We start from the raw sequence: 19,260 nt of genomic DNA, 5'->3' as shown, positions 1-19,260 counted from the left end.
TACAGCGCCTAAAGCGACTTTCACTTTCTACCCTATCATGGTAGAATGATGAGCACGAGGATGTTGATGTGACTGTTGGTTGTTCCTTTTCCAGTTCGATTGGGGGTCCATTATATGCTGCCGTTCGCCGATGTCTAAGTATCCGGGCCCGTCTGAGCCATGGGCTCAGAAGAGGACAGTGTCAGCTGCTCTCAGGAGGAAAGAGCAACTGACGAAAGTGCCGGGGCTGGGATCGACCCATGACCATCTGCTTATGAAGCAAACGTGTCCACTTGCGTCACGGGCCCCGGCATACTTGCATAACTTGTAAGCTTCATATGATAGATTTACACTGTGCTTTGAAAAATGTAAGGAAGAGAAACGGTTGTTTTATTCGTTTCTAGTTCTAGTGCTGTGAATACATCGACAATGATTTTTCATTAAGGCCTGAACAAAGATCGCAGTATGCCGCGCGCGAAAACGGACGTCAACAATTTTATCGCGTCGTGTTTTTGCCCATGCTGAAATAATCGGCGTTTTTAAGAATTTCGGGTGATGGGAGTTCAAATTGCGTCCCTAAGAAGCTTTTAGTAAGGAGAATTTGCGAATTGTCAACTGTTAGCATAGTTGCGGCTCAACGGGGACGGGCGGTAGTGTTTTTCAAAGTGACACGTTTTTCTAGTGAGGTTTTCTTGGAACAATTCAATTCGGCCGATAAAAAAAGTGGAATGGCTTACGGCATCCGTTTTTTTTTTTTGGAAAACGCCTAGTAAAGTGATTTTAATGGTTGAGCAGTTACCCCCGTTTTCATAAAGTTGATTGTTTAGACATCAGTTTGATGGGTTGGTGTTTGCTATTATGAATTGTGCTTGTGCATTGTGTGCTATGAATTGTGGGTGCATTGTCTGTGTCTGGTAAACCGGGGAAACATCGGCATATGGCACCGGTGGTTCGTGGATCATCGACAAGGAAACGCTATCCGGGTGAGAAATTTCCCATCTGTGTTATAATGAAGTATTAGTTGAGAGGAGAGTACATATCTCTCGATCTCTCGGGGCTCGACGATGGCGCTTCTGAAGACTGTTCGATGCGTATGATGAGGGAAAAGTTCAGCATATTGAACGCTACAGGGGAGAAAAAAAATGATGGGGGAAAGGATAATTCGGTCATCCCCAACTTTTCTCAGGCATCTATTGCAGGTGGCGGCAGATCAGAGTGACATTGTTGCATGTATCTAGGTGAATAAGGGTCGTGAGTTCAAATCTCACCTGAGCTGTGGATTTTTTCCCATTTATTTATTTAGTATTACATCAAATTCAAGATAAAACTGAATCAACAATATTTCTCCATAATACACGGTTCGTGGCTGCCGCTCTCCATCCTCGGTCGCGCCCGATGCTCGCCAAGTCACGCTCCACCTGGTCCGCCCATCGTGCTCTCTGCGCTCCACGCCTTCTTGTGCCAACGAGATCAGTTGCAAACACCAGCTTTGCAGGGTTGTTGTCCGGCATTCTTGCAACATGCCCTGCCCACCGTATCCTTCCGGCTTTGGCCTCCTTCTGGATGCTGGGTTCGCCGTAAAGTGCAGCGAGCTCGTGGTTCATTCTTCTCCGCCACACACCGTTCTCCTGCACACCGCCGAAGATCGTCCGTAGCACGCGTCGCTCGAAAACTCCGAGTGCTTGCAGGTCCTCCTCGAGCATGGTCCATTTTGGATTTTTTCCCAATTAAACCAATAACTTACCCATCTGTACATATACATTGAGTTATTTGAAATTCATAATTTGACCACACGGATTGGTATTACCGAAAATTTGCACTTCAAGTGAGTAGGTGAATCTATTATTCTCTTTACAGCAATAATTCTTAGTTGGTAATAACCTTCACAGTGAGTTTTGTTTTGGTGCTGTTCTGCTCATTCTCACAGGGATTTTTAACATAGTACTCGAGGTAAAAATCAAACTCTCACAGCATGCGTTTGGTTCACTGCCGTTCTACGCCTGATTGTCCCATGTTATATGGGAATCCCATATAACATGGGACAATTATGCGTAGAACGGTAGTTCAGTAGTACATTGTTATCGCTGGCGTGGGCAGCTTTTTAGTGGCATACCAGTTGACTACCCTAGATAACCTTGGGAAGTTTATGGAAATCATAGAATTCAAACTTAAATTTTGATCTGGCTGTTTCCAGAAAGATATATTTGATCCATATTTCATATAATTTGCTCTATTTTCGTGTTCTGTTTTATTGTTTACTACATGGTTTACTACTTGTAAACGATTTATTTCAGGAGGATTCAGGTAAATCTACTATTTTGTATAGGAGGATTCTGATGAATCTATAATTTTCCATTTCTATTTCAGATTTGAAATCGAACACCCAACAAAGATCAAGTTGGGAAAGGAACCAGACATCAACCAAACATATTGTGTGCACCTGAACGTTGAGCAAACGTTTCCTTTGACCTTTACCCTTCCACTAACACCCAAAATCCCGTGACGCCTAGGCCTGAAAGAATGTAGAGGTCTCTATGTACTTTCATAGGTGTCTAACTAATCTTCCTTTCCCATCCCTCAGCTGTCGCAAGGACGTGGCCAGGGCAGCACTCGACCGTTGGAGGGTTGCGTCAGTCTTGTCTAAGAGTCAGAGATTAGTCCCAAATCTTTGTGCTTTGGTAACGGACAGGAAGGATGCAACCCTCATAACAGCGATCCAGGACTATACCACCTACGAATTTGTGCGACTTGATCGATTTCTCTTCGTCGATTCTCTCTTACGCTAATAACTTGATCAAAACAATCAAACTCTGGCGTTCGATTTGAATAGGTCGTGTCTTCATAGGAATCACAGCTTACATGCCGAAAAAAAGAGAATATGTAAAAAAAAAATCTAACGAGTTCTCAAATAAAATACATAAATTTCAAAAGAAAGCGATAAATCAATTGGCAAAAGAAATGTCGAACGTAAGCCAGAAATCATTATTCCTAAAGAAGAAGATGTAGTCATTCTCTACGCAATTCAAAAGCTTCGGAAAACTCAATACACATTTGGTAATAACACAAAGAGAGGATCGATAAAGCGAAATCGACAATGTCAGTTAGTGTTGCATTTGAACTGAACGCGAGCCAAAAATGAACTGAACGCGTTCAATTTTTTGAACGTGAACGCAGTAAACATTGAACTTGCGTGTCAGAGCTTTTTACTGCTCAAGAACGCCCGTTCAGATCCCCATTCGGCTCAATGTTCTAATACACTATTCCATCAATATGTAAAGCTAATGAGTTCCTTAGAAATAAGACTTCATGGAACATGGCCCTTTACTGTACCACATAATACCATATTAGTAAACGTACATACATTGCATTGTGGGGTTGGGAAGGAAGCGGATCGAATCGTCCGGGGTGACAGCGCCTCGGTCCTTATGACGCGTTTCTATGCGAAACAACGTCCAAAAGCTTAGATGCGCCATCATATCCTATATGCCTTATCTCCTAGGATTTTGTGACGCATTTCTATACACTCATTGTTGCACGGAAAAATGCGCCATACGACCTAGGCCATTGTGGTATCGGGCATTAAGATTCCGCACCGAAATACGGATTATCCGCAATCCACGGTGGCCGGACCGGTTCCCTCTCACAATAGAAGGTCAGATTCTGAATCCAATGAGCCCAAGATTGCTAGAATTGGCGAAAAAATGGCAGAAATATGACCATTTCAGTTTAGCGGATACCAGGGTACCATGTTAGCATGTTGGCATTATACTGGTGCAGTTCTTGCTCATTGTTCAAGGTGCGTTCAATTTCGAGCTCACACGCGTTCAAAATTTTGAACTGAACAATGTTCAAATCGTTTTGATCGCAGCGTGCCGAATTTGAACATGAACGCAAATTGATCGCGTTCAAATGCAACACTGCGAGTTAGGTTCTAATGAAAAACCATTATCGATGTGTTTATACATGAGATTTATATGTAGAGAAGAGCAGTCTTGTGCATTATCACCATCATAACACAAAAAAGCCGCAACATCAACATTGCCCTTCTTCCTCCATCAACGCTACAGCCGACCGTCTCTATGTTGCTATCGAACACATTCGAGACGAACGCATTTGTAGAGTAAGGGATTGGAAGTATGAAATATAAATAATGATCTAACGTACGAATAAAGTATCTAAATACATAATCGATATAAAAGTATGTGCACCCAATTCTGTGTTGCGAAATTGCCCAATGCTTCACAGTGAGAGCGACTGTCAAACTTTGAATGTCGACTGTCGACTTGTTACGCAAACCGTGCGCCGTGCTGTGCTGTGAGCGGGTCAGTTGATAGACTGATGTAGTAGACGACGGACAGGATTCAGGTACAGTAGAACGATGGGGTCGACGCTCTGCCGGTCAGAGCGTCGAAAATCAGCAGAAGAAGCAACTGGCAGGCAGTTAGGTTTTTGGAGTACTGCGGCTAGAGCTGCTGGTAAGTGACAGAGTTGGTAGCTCTGGTCACGACATTGGCGCAGTAAAGCCTCCCAAAGTTGTGTAAGTGTAGTGTAGGACACCTAGTTAAAGTGTAATACTGCCTTAACATAAAATGTAACAATACGGTCTGGCAACACGGGACGGGAAAAAGGGAGAAGAGAACGAAAGCGTGTAGCGAACGGATGTGTCAGGAGCGGGTTACAAAACGGAAAATATAAACCTGTATGTAAAGCCGATAATTTGTGATTTTAATACTGTTCCGAACTCTACAATTGGCGACGAGTTTGAGGATTCAAGGTAAGAAGTGCGTTTTTTGTGAAATCATATGAAAAACTGCGAGAAAGTTTGGTAAAAATTCGTACTAGCTTTCCTACAATACGAAGAAGTGGCCGATGGCATAAAAGTTACTGCTTCAATGGAATCCCAGCAAGCGTGGTGGTGTTGTATGATCGTGTGTGTGAACTGTTTTTTTTTTGCAGTCATTGATGATGGTGATGATTATAAACAAATCGGGAATGTTTACGCACTGTGTTGGGGAAATGAAAAGAAAAAGTGAAACAGGCAAGAAGTGTTGGAATGGTGAATGAGCATTAGCATAGAGTTTGTTCGTTTTCGGGCGGTAGGATCACAAACGAAGATAAATCCGTATGTGGTAGGATGACGATGCCGGATGTATGTACCTGTTGGGGTAACAGGAGGGAAGAAAGCAGGGGTTTCTTCCGGGTGCTGATTTAGTGCGTACCTGTCGGTAGACAGGAGGGGTGAAAGTTTTTTTTTCACCCGGGTGCTTAGGACATCGTTCGTACCTGTGGGAACAGGAGGTGAATAATGATTGATTCACGGGCACGGGTTCACAGTTAGAATTTGTCGAATTAAAACGTACGTACCTGTTAATTCAACAGGAGGGGTGCTAGTCTAGCTCCCGGGCGCTTGGACTTGTACTTGTTAATTGACAGGTGGTGAATCCTATTTCACGGGCTAGGCAGTGGGACAATGAAATTGTATATTGCTTATATGGAGAAATCAAAAATAAAGATTTTTAAGAAAAAAAATATGGTTGGATGTTTTTTCTGTTAGTTTGCAATTGCGTTTACTATTGATTTCAGATGGAAGACTCTCGTCCACTACCGCAGTTTCGCTGCGACGAGATAGAAAAGCAGAGGCCGTTCAAAGAATGGAAGACGTGGAAGTGTGCCTTGGAGTGTTACTTCGACGCATACGGGATTTACGATCAACAACAAAGAAGAGCAAAGCTTCTGCACTTGGGTGGCCCACAGCTGCAGCGTGTCTTCCAAAATCTACCGGACCGTGAGAACTTCCCGTTAGTGTCGCTCGAAAAACAGTGGTACGATGTGGCGATCAATGCTCTGGATGCATTCTTTCAGCCGTATCGCCAAGATTGCCTCGAGCGGTACAAACTGCGCCAAATCAAACAAAAGGAAGAAGAGCGTTTTGCAGACTTCATTCTTCGATTGCGCCAGCAGGTATCGGACTGCGGTTTCGATAAATATCCCGAAGATGTTAAAGAGGTTCTGACGGAAGTCTTCTTGATCGATGCAATCATTGAAGGGTGCCAATCCCAGGAGCTTCGCCGCCGAATACTGCAGCAGGATAGGACGTTGGCTGAAATCGAGGCTTTGGGTGTCACACTGGAAGGGATTGACAATCAGGTTAAAGGGTTTGGTGGAAGATGTAAGCAAACTGATGCAGATCAGAGGGTGTTCAGGATCGGCGCTACACAGAATACGATTCATAAGAGGAGTTATCCGCAACCGGGTGGATCGAAGCGCAAATTCGCCACAAGGGATGGAATCAAATGCTTCAACTGTGCGCGACGTGATCATATTTCGACGTCTGAAACATGCCCAGCCAGAGGTAAAGTATGCCGAACTTGCAAGATTGTCGGACATTTCGAATCATGTTGTCGGTCGCGCAAGTTTGGTAAGGCTCCCGCGGAAGCTAAGAAGGTACGAGCCGTACAAGAGTCAGATGCTGTGGCTGCTCCGGGAGATGTTCCAACTGAGTCTGTTTCCAAAACTTATTACACCTTCCATGCCGGAAACGAGAGCAACGTGATTGCCTGTAACGTCGGTGGTGTCCGGTTGGATTTGCTTGTGGACTCTTGTTCAGATGTCAATTTGATTCCTGATAATGTGTGGGAGCACCTTAAACAGGAAAAGGTAATTGTTCACCAGTGCGTAAAGGGAAGCGATAAGGTACTGAAAGGGTACGCCAACGACAAGCCGCTGTCGATTCTAGGATCATTCAAGGCAAATGTGGAGGTGGGTCAGAAAACCGTGCAGGCTGAATTCTTCGTGATTGCTGGCGGCCAACGAAGCATCCTAGGCGATAAGACTGCAAAAGAATTGGGAATCCTTTATGTGGGTCTGCATATCAACCAAGTCGGATCAGCAGGTGTACCGTTCCCGAAGATCAAGGATGTACAAGTGCAAATCCACACCGATCCGGATATCAAACCCGTCTTCCAACCGGTCAGGCGTATACCTATTCCGCTTGAGGCAGCTGTGGATAGAAAATTGGACGCACTTCTGGCGACGGACATAATTGAAGTGAAAAACGGCCCTGCCACGTGGGTCTCACCCTTGGTCGTTGTTGGGAAGAAAAATGGTGAGCCAAGAATTTGCCTCGACCTTCGGCGAGTAAACCAAGCCGTACTACGTGAACGGCACCCTATGCCTGTCGTAGAAGAATACCTTGCAAGGCTGGGAAACGGCAAGATCTGGAGCAAGCTCGATATTAACCCTAAAAGGGATACCTTCATGGCCTCAGTTTCGTCACCTCGCTGAGTGTGTTCCATCAAAGACGAGTTCTGAAAGGCGCCTGGGGTCCAAATGGACCCCAGGTATCCCTTTTAGGGTTAAGGATGCGTTTTTGCAGGTGAGTCGTTGAGCCACATGATTATTAATAAATAATACAACAGTTTTAAAACAATGTGTTTTGTTAGGTTGAATTAGCTCCAGAATCGAGAGATGTCACCACGTTCATTACGAACAAAGGCCTTTTTCGTTTTAAACGACTTCCATTTGGCTTGGTGGTTGCGCCGGAGCTATTTCAGAAGGTCATGGACCAGATTCTAGCAGGGTGCGAAGGTACTCATTGGTACCTTGACGATGTTATAGTAGAAGGGAAAGATAAGCAGGAACATGATGAGCGATTGAATGAAGTATTGAAGCGTTTTAGGGATAGGTCTGTTCTACTAAACTGGGATAAATGTGTATTTCGAGCTGGGGAAGTTGACTTTATTGGTCACCATATTTCTGCAGAAGGCATTCTTCCATCGAATTCGAAGATCGAAGCTATTCTTTCTTTTCGTCGTCCGGAAAATGCATCAGAGGTTCGAAGTTTTTTGGGTCTTGCGAACTATTTAAATAGGTTTATTCCCAACTTGGCAACTCTTGACGAACCGTTGCGGAAACTTATTCGATTTGACTCTAACTTTAGTTGGGATGATGAGCACGAACAAGCATTCGAACAAATTAAAGCGGCAATGGCAAACGCGCAATCATTGGGATTTGTCAAAACGGAAGACCGTACTGCAGTTATGGCTGACGCAAGCCCAACAGGACTGGGGGCTTTGCTTCTTCAAACAGATGTGTCTGGCAGCAGTAGAATCGTTAGTTGTGCTTCTAAATCTCTAACAGAAACTGAGAAGAAGTATTGTCAGACTGAGAAAGAAGCGTTGGCAATTGTCTGGAGTGTTGAACGATTTTACACTTATTTATACGGAAGAGAATTTGACATCCTTACAGACTGCAAGGCTCTTCAGTATCTGTTCACTGCTCGTTCAAGACCTTGTGCCAGAATTGAGCGGTGGGTTTTAAGACTGCAAGCGTTCGATTATAAGGTAATCTACATACCAGGCGAGAAGAATACTGCCGATGTTTTGTCGCGACTCGGAACACTTACTGCAGCTCCATTTGATCCTTCTGAGGAACTCGCTATTCGTCAAATTGCTCTGCATTCGGCAACAACAGCTGCTTTGGACTGGAGAGAGATTGTAAAAGCTTCGCAAGAGGATCCAGAAATTCGTGACGTTCTTGAGCACCTCGAACATGACAGACCAGACGAATTACCGCTATCTTTCCGCATAGTGGCAAACGAGCTTTGCAGGTGCGAAGATGTGCTTTTGCGATGCGATAGGATAGTCATACCATCAGCCCTACGTGATCGTGTACTATGAGGGTCACATAGGAATGCGGATGATGAAATCTCATCTCCGTAGCGCGGTGTGGTGGCCTAAAATGGACATTGCAGTGGAAAATTTTGTTAAGAACTGTCGTTCATGCACTCTGGTGTCAGCACCCGATCCTCCAGTACCGATGATTCGAAAGGATTTGCCGTATGGACCCTGGGAGGATATAGCTGTAGACTTTCTAGGTCCCCTGCCAGAAGGCCAAACGCTCTTCGTCGTTGTGGATTATTACAGCCGTTTCATAGAGGTATGCGAAATGATACAGACCACCGCTAAGGATACCATTTTGCAACTTTCCAAGATGTTCTGTCGGTACGGTGTGCCCATAACACTGCGCGCTGACAATGGACCGCAATTGAACTGTGAAGAGCTCCGAAATTTCTGTGATGAAATAGGTGTACGCTTGGTGAACACAATACCGTATTGGCCACAGCAGAATGTGGAAATCGAGCGACAGAACCGATCAATCTTGAAAAGATTGAAAATAGCACAGGAGCTTGGCCAAGAGTGGAGGAGAGTTCTTGATCAATACATTCTGTCGTATCATTCCACCCCACATCCCACAACAGGACGATCTCCTTTTGATTTGATGTTTGGAAGGCGAATGCGTAGCAAACTTCCACAAGTACCTCGGGAGGTGCATCTTGATGAAGAAACGAGCGATCATGATCGTTTACAAAAGGAGAAAGGTAGGGTATATGCAGACAAGAAGCGACGAGCCAAAGAAAGCGACATTCAAGTAGGAGCAAAGGTAGTGATTAAAAGGTTCCGGAAAGAAAACAAGCTAAGCACAGACTATTCGGCGGAGGAACACACAGTCATTCGACTAAACGGTGCTGATGTTACGCTTCGATCATTGGAAACCGGAAAGGAATGCCGCCGTAATATTGTGCATCTGAAGAAACTGCCAGAGAATTCTCCAGCCAACTACAATGAGCCACGGCCAGAAACATCAACGGAAGAAGAGTCTCCCAAAGGCCAAGAAACAGAAAATCCCTCAGGACAAGATTCGGGTGCGGCCGAACCCGCTGCGGAAGACCAAGATGATACAAACCATCCGAGACAGCTGCTGCGTCGCGAACGTAGGGAACCTTTGAAATTCCAGGATTATCTGTCATACTAAAATAAAGTTAAAGGGGGATTGTAGTGTAGGACACCTAGTTAAAGTGTAATACTGCCTTAACATAAAATGTAACAATACGGTCTGGCAACACGGGACGGGAAAAAGGGAGAAGAGAACGAAAGCGTGTAGCGAACGGATGTGTCAGGAGCGGGTTACAAAACGGAAAATATAAACCTGTATGTAAAGCCGATAATTTGTGATTTTAATACTGTTCCGAACTCTACAGTAAGTATGTACTTAAAAGTTTAATCTGTGATTGATTTGCAGCCTGGCGAAGGAAAGGACATGTTTGCCGCGGAAAAACAGCAGTCTGGCGATAGAAAGGGACAGGCTTGCTGAAGGAAAGCATACTGGCGAGAATAAGGACAGTTTTGCTGATTAGATAAAATTACAATCTGGCGAGAAAAAGGACAGATTTGTATGAAATAGAGGAAATAATGCAACGAATGAGAAGCAGTCTGGCGAGAAGAAGGACAGACTTGCTGAAATAGAGCATACTGGCGAGAATAAGGACAGTTTTGCTGATAAGATGCAATTACAATCTGGCGAGAAAAAGGACAGATTTGTGTGATAGTAAGGAAGTAATAGAACAGAATGAGAAACCGTCAGACGAGAAGAAGAACAGACTTGTTGTGTACTGATCAGAGTTGATGTACACGTGCTGTAGTCCCATGTACGGGAGCCACACGGCAAGCGAGCTCCCAGGAGCTCTGTACATTTTGAGACTGAAAGTTGTGTGTCTCATTTTTCTCAAGATGTGTCTCATGAGCTTCGTCTCATGCGCTGATTAAATTAGAAAATTTCACGACAAAAACTTCCTAAACGAACGAGAATTGATACCTTAACCATTGCATTGAGAATCCCTAGTCGTATTATATAGACCAACCAGACACTTGAGTTGTGTACGGAAAAAAGTTGTTGAGGTTCTTCGTTACCAAGAAGTTGTTTTTCACCTTAGATACCAACAGCTCACGCAGCCCATAAGACGAGCTCCCCGGGAGCTAGGCGCTAAGCTCGCACCCACCAGATTTTCGTGAGCCTCCTAGCAGCGCAGCACACTGCGATTTTGAAGAGCTTGGAGACAATTTGGTAGGAGGCTCGCTGTCACATTTATGTACACATGAGCAATGGGAAACTCTGGTACTGATAGGAATAAACTGAAACGAAAAAGGAAGCAGTTGACAAAAAGAAACAAGTCTGGCGAGTAAAAAGGACAGACTTGGTTGTAGTAGTTAGCAAACCGAGAGGAAGGACAGTGTTGCTTATGAAGCTGATTTGCGAACTTGCAGAAGCTACAAAAAAAATACTTGGAAATAGTAAAATGATTCAATGGAATGGGTGGCAGATTTATGGAACATACATAATGAAAGCGAAAAGAAACTGGACAACTTTGTAATGAAAAAAAGTAGTCTGGAAATTTTAATGAACATACTTGCTGGAAGAAGGTATACTGACTAGAACAAGGTTAGATTTGTTTAAGATGTAATTAGAACATGGCGAAAATCGGACAAATTTGTAAATAAGTGCTGAATGAACGTAATAGAGGCAGTCTGGCGAGAAAAATGACAGACTTGTTGAAAAAAAACTGGCGGAAAGTTTGACGAGTGAGTGGAACAGACTTGTATGAAGTTGGCAAGCTGGCAGTGTTGTCAGTTTTTGTTTCGGATGATTTTATAACTTGCTGAAGTTCAATACAAACTGACTTGGAAATTGTAAATTTATGGAAAGCTGATTGTACTGGTAAACTCTGTATTGCTTGCTGTGTTTTATTGAATCATTATAAGAACCTGCAGAAGTTGCAGTATGTCGGTTTCATGAATTGTTTAAATTGCAGAAAAAATGGCACATTTGTTGGAATGGAATGAAATGATGAAGAAAAATAAGTTGTAGACTGGCAAGAACTGGTTGAGTTTGCAAAAAAAAATTGGAAGAGAATTTTGCAAAAGAAAGGAAGCGGACTGATTATTTAAAAACAAAAGACTAGAAATGAGCACACCGACAGAAAAAATAGGTTTTTATTTTTCAAAAATTGTTCTCTTTTTGGCAGATTTTATCAACACTAGCTTGAAAAGTATATTTTTTATCTGCTTCGATATGACGAGCAAACAGTCTGTGATGTAGTTTAGGGAATATTCATCTGGAATCCGGTACGCTGGGTTCTGTTTAAGGCAGGCATATTCAAGGGTTCCTGCAATCGATTGTTTGGCATGTAACTACTAAATTTTGAGCAGGTTGAAAGTATTTTTTGTGATTTTGATACTTGATGAAAAATTCCAGAGCCTGGTAACAGCGGCGTCATGGTCGCGATTTTTTCCGCAGTCAAGTTCGCAGATTGTGAACAATCCTCGGTACTCACTTTACGTAATTTATGTTTAGTCCCTTGTTGTCAGAGCTGTCAGATCGGTGTAACACGCTAAATATAATTTACACAAAAGGCAATTTACACGGAAAAAATACACGGTAATGAATATTTGTTGGGTACCGGACTGGACACCGAAAATTTAATGGTTTTCTTTGGAACATCGAGGTCTTGAAATTAGTCTATGCTGGTAAGCTCTATCCAGAGAAAGTATGAATGAAATCATGTTTATTCGGTTTTGTACGAAGAATGTACTGTTGAGTGGCTGCTGGGTCCGAAAAGCACCTATTTGATTCATGTGTTTCAATAGTCGCTTACGCAGATAGTAAAATCTGCTGGTTTTTAGTATGCAGTGTATTTAATGAGTGTTGTACGCTTACACTGAACAGCGGGAATTATAATAGATACGCGATACGCAGAGATGAATTTTTTAACCTGTGTGACCGGAATCATTGGTTGACGATTATTGATAGGAGAGTGTGTAGATTGTAAAGTGTTGTGAGGCGAAGAAAAATAAATATGGATTTTTTTGCAGTTCGAAGAGGAGTATTGCGATTTTGATGCTTTGTGAAACTACCTAATGGAAGCTTCATTTAGAGTAAAGCATATTCTCAATCACTCGTAGTCAATTCTGGAGAGATTATTTGCGGAACGTAGTAAGTAAAAAGTGAGCTCCATCCAAAGTAAACAAGATCATTATAAAAGGATGTTTGAAGGAGAGTAAAGGAGATGGAATATGCTTGGAAATATGCAGGCCCCTGACACGGCCTATATCAATGCATTGGAATCATGGTAGACAGGATGTCCTGGGCGCTAGTAAATAGCGCCCACTGTCAAATGCAGAAACATCAACAATTTTTTATTTAACGTTTATTTTGGTTTGTTGATCAATTTTTGGAATCATTTTTTCACCTCTTATGATCACAAAACACTTCAAACTCGCTGTAATATTAATGTACGGTCAGAGCAACATGCGATTAGTTGAATAAAGCAACCCAACAAACACGCATTGAGAATGTGATTTCGTGTGTGAGACACAACATCAAACAAAACCAGCGTTTGTTGATTACACGCTCGTTTCAATTTGCACAAATATGAGTATAAGGCATTTAGATGTTGCCTGCCACACGATATACACATGCAAAATGGTCATTGGCAGAGGAAGCTCTCAGTTAAAAACTGTGGAAGTGCTCATTGAACACTAAGCTGAGAAGCAGGCTTTGTCCCAGTGAGGACGTTACGCCAAGAAGAGGAGAGAGAGGAGCATTTAGATGTTGGCTACGATAAATTTCATTGATGCCAGGGGCCTGGAAATATGTAAGTAGGGTACGCTAAAGTAGTTTGGACGCTTGAAGGGCATGCACTTGGTGGTGCGAAGTTTAATGGTTGAACATTGAAAAGCACACTTGAGATGGAAAAGTGATGTGAACGAAATTGTTGATTTACTAGAGTAGATTTGAGAAGTTTCTACAATGCTTAAGCAGGTTGTTGTGCCAACCGTTGTACACATTACATAACTACCCAGGTAACCACTAAGCATTTGAATAAGCCGTGTATCAGTCCGTATTACGCATTTAAACTGCTTGCTGCCCTACATAAGCAGTTCGAATGCATAGCTGCCTTGAGTTAGCATAGGCTGTGCTGCTCAAAAGCTTTCGGCTGTTAATTAGCATTTCAACTACTTGAAGTGGTTTCACTTGGGAGCATACAGAATGCTTTTCAACTGCTCTTTAAATGCTAGGAGCAAAAAGGTTGGGAGATATGTTACGCATTTGGCAACACATTTTGTCTCTCTCTTACAGAGCCTATGCTTCTGTTTACAAATTTGTGCATCTTATTTGTTTCTTCATTTTCCCCTACTCATCCAAAAGCACCAAAGAAAACATTACTGCAGCTGGATTGGATTGGGAACATGTCCATCAAAAAATCACCAATTATCTATCATTTCGTCGGAAAATATGTGCCGAATAAGTGGATGCTTTGGTTGATCATAGGATTGTTTGAAAGAGGGAAGAAACAATCTTATTCCATAGATATTTAAAAGAAGGAATCGTAATGCTCTACCGCAATGAAATATCTCAATGAAAACAAGTTTTGGATGTTCAATCTGAAGCTGCTATCGAATCATTCTTTATATTGGCGATTAAATCAACGCACGCCACCGGGACAGCTTTAGCATCGTGGATCAGGAGCAACAGAATCCGAAGCAGATATGAATTATCAATCTCCGGATCGTAAGTTCAAACCTACATCACTACAAAAATCAGCAAAAAAAAGTACCACCTAGCACCGGCTAGAATATGGAAAGACGATGAAGCGGGGAAGCTGGCTGAGAGAACGAGAAGCAGACGTCAATCTATTTTTGTTTTTTTTTTGCTCGACGAGGCGTTACGCTTCTTTGATATTTCGTCACCACGTTCCTGAAGGGATAGCACCAGAACAGCCCGTTATTTTGCCAAAACCTGCTGTGAGGTAGCACTATAGGCGCATATACGGCTAATTAGCATTAAACGCCTTGTCGTAAAGGCTACTATAATGCTGAAGGAATGCTATTTTAAATGCTTACTGGTTACTTGGGTAGTTTCTAATGATGCAGAAACTACAAAAATACTGTTTGGCTCAGAATTATTTGCGCTGTCAAATACTGCAAAAAATATATGAAGATTATTTTTAAATTGTAAAAACTCTTTTGTGGCTTGTCTATTTTTTTTGTGCATATCTGTGGTTAAATAGTCATGTTATGTTTTTTGAAAATTACGAAACATTTAAGACAAGAGAGTAGAGGAGAGGGGGATTGTAGAGTAAGGGATTGGAAGTATGAAATATAAATAATGATCTAACGTACGAATAAAGTATCTAAATACATAATCGATATAAAAGTATGTGCACCCAATTCTGTGTTGCGAAATTGCCCAATGCTTCACAGTGAGAGCGACTGTCAAACTTTGAATGTAGGGGAAAGTGGGGCAATATGCCATTTTTCAAACTAGACAAAATTTACTTGATATTTCAGCAAAAATATTCACTAAACTAGTGCATTTTCATCGATTTTTAGCCATTTGAAAAACTGGTTCGTGAAACGGAAGTGGTGCAAAAAGGCCGCCTGCCATGGGGTAAGATGCCACTTCATGAAAACATTCAAAAATTACGTCCAACATTTTTCGGGCATTTCCGACTCCTTTTCCCCCCTCTGTCCACTTTTATCGTATACTCAATACATGGAGCGACACCACCCTTCCCGCGGAACGATGGTCGTCATATTTGAATGACCCCTAACATGAATAGCGTAGACATCAACAACCATGCGTCTCCATGTGTGTCTCAATCTCCTTGGAAACACATGGCTGGTAATAAAATCACCAAAAAACCTTAATTGCAAGCACGAAAAACCGGAAGTTGCCAATTTTCATTGGGAAATCAAAAGATTTTCCATGGGTTTGGCGGCTTAGCTTCTAGAAGAATGTTTGGTGCAAACATATCTTGACAACATTCACGTATAGTAATGATCAAGTCCCATTCCGGAATGATTTTATGAGTTGGGCCATTTTACCCCATCTTGGCATTTTGGGCTTTGTTCCCCTAGACTGTCGACTTGTTACGCAAACCGTGCGCCGTGCTGTGCTGTGAGCGGGTCAGTTGATAGACTGATGTAGTAGACGACGGACAGGATTCAGGTACAGTAGAACGATGGGGTCGACGCTCTGCCGGTCAGAGCGTCGAAAATCAGCAGAAGAAGCAACTGGCAGGCAGTTAGGTTTTTGGAGTACTGCGGCTAGAGCTGCTGGTAAGTGACAGAGTTGGTAGCTCTGGTCACGACAGCATTGATACGGTGGCTGCCGCCGCCACGCTCTTTCTCTGCAAATCTCTTAAGTAGCCGAACGCTTCTTAACCGTCCGACGCAGAGCTATGTCACTCACTGCTGGGTGACTCTCGTCTGAAAATGCCAGGATGAGGGTCAATTTGTTAAGTAGTATTGCATGGCGCAGCAAACACAAACATAGCACGCCCTATGAATAGAATGCAAAGCGTAGAACAAAAACTCGCTTCGGTGTTTCATTTTGTGGTTCGAAAACAAGAGACGATCGCTGCTGTTGGATGTGGTTGACTCTGCATTGAACGAGGGTTGGCTTGAGTGGCTTTTGCGTGAATCGATTATGTTTTGATGGACTGCGTTTGTCGTATGAAGTGATGGTTAGAGCGAGTGTCATTCGACATTGACCCTCCTGAAACTGTACAACCCTGGAAGAGAGTATAAAGAAGTAGATAGAAAGTCTGAGAAGTCAAGGGTTCATAGTTGAATAGGTGTTTGGTTAGAGTTTGTGCCTCTAGGCGGCGCTAGTCATAAATTCATCCGGAGAGATCTACCGAAAACTAGCTGCAGAAAATGATCCGATTGACATTCTAGCGTTCAGGAGAGCTTTCCTATAATATTGAGGAGTTGCAATTTCCAGTTTAATTGATGAGATCGTTCCAAGCTACATTTCTTTTCCTTTCTGTTGGAGGGCGTTAGTAAAATTCCCTATTTAACTTAACTTTTTGAGTTTTTAGGTGTAAAATTCTGTTACCACAACACACAGACGTAACTCTAAAAGGACATTCCTCAAAAACTGTTACCCGCTGTCTTTTTCATGAGCACACTGCCATCTGTTGGTAGAACCGCGCGAGACACCGTTGGCCATGATGAATTTCGATTTGAAGTTTATCTAACACGAACACTACTAAACAAGTCGCTTGTAATTTTCGTTTGCATCATTCAAAAACGTGTACACTGGTAAAAGTCAAAGCGAGCGAACACTAGCGCCTCTGGTGGAAGGATCGCGCAAATCAAATGAAATTTGAATTGATCGTTAAATGCATGTGCCAGGCCGTTTTTAAGAGTCTTACGTCTGTTTGTCTGCTCGAAGAACAATAAGTTGAAGAGAGACAGGTCATGATCCAGTGGGAGCGTAAAACCCGAAAAAATAATAATCAACATAATAATAATATTATTTGATTTTGACATAATGAAATTGGATTCTTTAGGGGTATCTGGATTATTTCATAATCGGATTCTCCGCCCAAAAATTAGTCGAAATCAAAAATTTCATAATTTTCGGAGTCCGGGAACTATGTTTAAAATGCATTTAAAGTTTGTATGGGAAATTTTTTTTGTTCGGGTCGAACTGTCACTTTATCGATTAAACTGTCATTCTATCCACGAAAATTAAAACTGTTTTGTTAATTTAACCATCAAAACAAAGGTATTGGAATCCAATAAAATCAGGTTATACTCAAAAAAATGAACTCTTTCGATTAAGCTATAGCAAATAGCAATATTTTATTCATTAAACAACCCAATTTTAGGGCACCCTGATTAACAAGTTCTTCTAAAATACGACTGTGTTTACAAGCAAGATATTTGAAAACTTGTAAACAAATTTCAAAATCAAAACAAAAAAAAACCAAAGGCGACGGCCTGCTGACCTTCACGAAGGTAAAAAATTCAGCACAGGCAAAGACACACGTGACTCTATCTGCTACCAGCCACTCCATAAGGTAATCAATCACTTTGCCATGTAAACTAATTGAATTGGTTGATAACTTTTCCGCTGCTCACAATCAGATCATTATTTTGCACACATACATATTCAGAAACCCAACGTTCCCTTCACCTGACTTTGATTGGGTTATCAGCCCATATCACATGCCTTTTCTTCGAACAAAAAATAAATCCCATATTCTTCGCACAGTAGTTGGTTGGAGGAAAAAATCCAAACAAAGCTTTCAATATCTTATCAAAGACGCATCGCGTACAGGGGCATTTGACGTAACGTTGCAAACTTGGGCAGCCTATTTTCTGCACTCCCACTATCACCAGATAAGCATCATTATTTGTCTTTCGTCTATAATTAAACACTCACCAGAATTTTACTTTCTTCCTCGTCTATCCTGGCCTGCCGCAGAGCATCCAAATCGTCGACCGTCAAGGTGGGCATAGAGATGGAGTTTCGTCGCAACCCGATCGCTCTATCCTGGACGGCTTTAAGATCTGTGGGAACATCTTTGGCTTCCTCCTTGAGATCACTACAAGTACACAAAATTATTGATACACTATCAATGTTATCTCACCCCCAATCAAAAACAACTCACTGCCCACTCGGCGAAGATTTCTTCTCGTGCTCGATCGTAACGGTCAGCTTCTCCTGGTTCCGCCGTTCCGAAAGGGATGGCATCTTGTACCGATTTACGTAGGCCATCGCCAGGTTCTCCTGACTTTCGGTCATGATATCGTCTTCGTCGTCGGACGCGTTACCGCCACTGCTTCCTCGGTTGGAATGATCGTCGCGATCATCGTCTTCGTCTTCGTCCTCGGAATCGACGAATGGTATTTTGTCTCCCTCAGCCAGCAGGTGCTGATCCACCTCGTTGAATGGGTCTGCCCTACCGTTGCTTCCACTACCACGCGGCACTGGCTGATAATCGCCGCTCGGCTTAAGCTTATTACTCATGTCAACGTCGTCGTCGTTGCCCTCGCTGTCGAACCCCACTCCGCGCCCTCAATCAGCGTCTAAATAGTGTTCCAATACAAAATAAATTATTTCATACATTAGTTCGATCCAGTCGAGAAGAACGTCGATGATGAGGAAGGGCTAATTTGTTTGCAAACAAACAAACAACAGTGCCGATTCCGATTGCCTTTTCGAACCGTGAGTTTAGCTTGAGGTAGGTAGATCTTCGTTCGGTAATCCGATCGGGAAGGGAGTTGCGGTTGTACCGTTCTGATTCGAATTTCGAATGCTTGAGGTTTGCAGAGGAATTGAGAAAATGTTTGGTATAGGTCAAGTGCTGTTTGATAGAGGGAGGTAAAAGACCTGAAAAATCATCCACAAATATTGTTCCTGGAGCATATGAACATTATAATGTTCTTTAAGAGCCAGTTCACGAGAACCGCGACCCCCTTTCCAAAGGAAGTGGAATCGATGTGCTCCGATTGAGCTGAAATTTTCAGGGTATGGTTTTCCATATAAAAGATGATATCTGGCCGATTTTCAGATTTTTCCGTTAGGGGGAAGTGGGGTAAAATAGCCCTCAAAGATTTCATGTCTAAAAATAGGTAAAATCACTAAAAC

General features: G+C 42.6%; 1 protein-coding gene across 2 annotated transcripts in view; it reads right to left on the bottom strand.

The window, feature by feature from the left end:
• Positions 1-19,260, bottom strand: part of LOC109427069 (myogenesis-regulating glycosidase) — an 87,497-nt gene that overhangs the window by 47,630 nt on the left and 20,607 nt on the right. For both annotated transcript variants that reach the window (XM_029872736.2, XM_029872737.2), the window contains exons 2-3: positions 18,281-18,698; positions 18,052-18,214 (exon numbers count right to left, since the gene is read on the bottom strand). In XM_029872736.2, coding sequence (XP_029728596.1) covers positions 18,052-18,214; positions 18,281-18,639 — 522 coding nt within the window. In that variant the 5' untranslated portion in view covers positions 18,640-18,698. The remainder of the gene's footprint in view (positions 1-18,051; positions 18,215-18,280; positions 18,699-19,260) is intronic.

This window comes from Aedes albopictus, chromosome 3, assembly GCF_035046485.1.
Source record: "Aedes albopictus strain Foshan chromosome 3, AalbF5, whole genome shotgun sequence".
NCBI lineage: Eukaryota > Metazoa > Arthropoda > Insecta > Diptera > Culicidae > Aedes > Aedes albopictus.
Note: the sequence above shows the minus strand (reverse complement) of the source record. Positions and strands in the feature narration are given on the sequence as shown.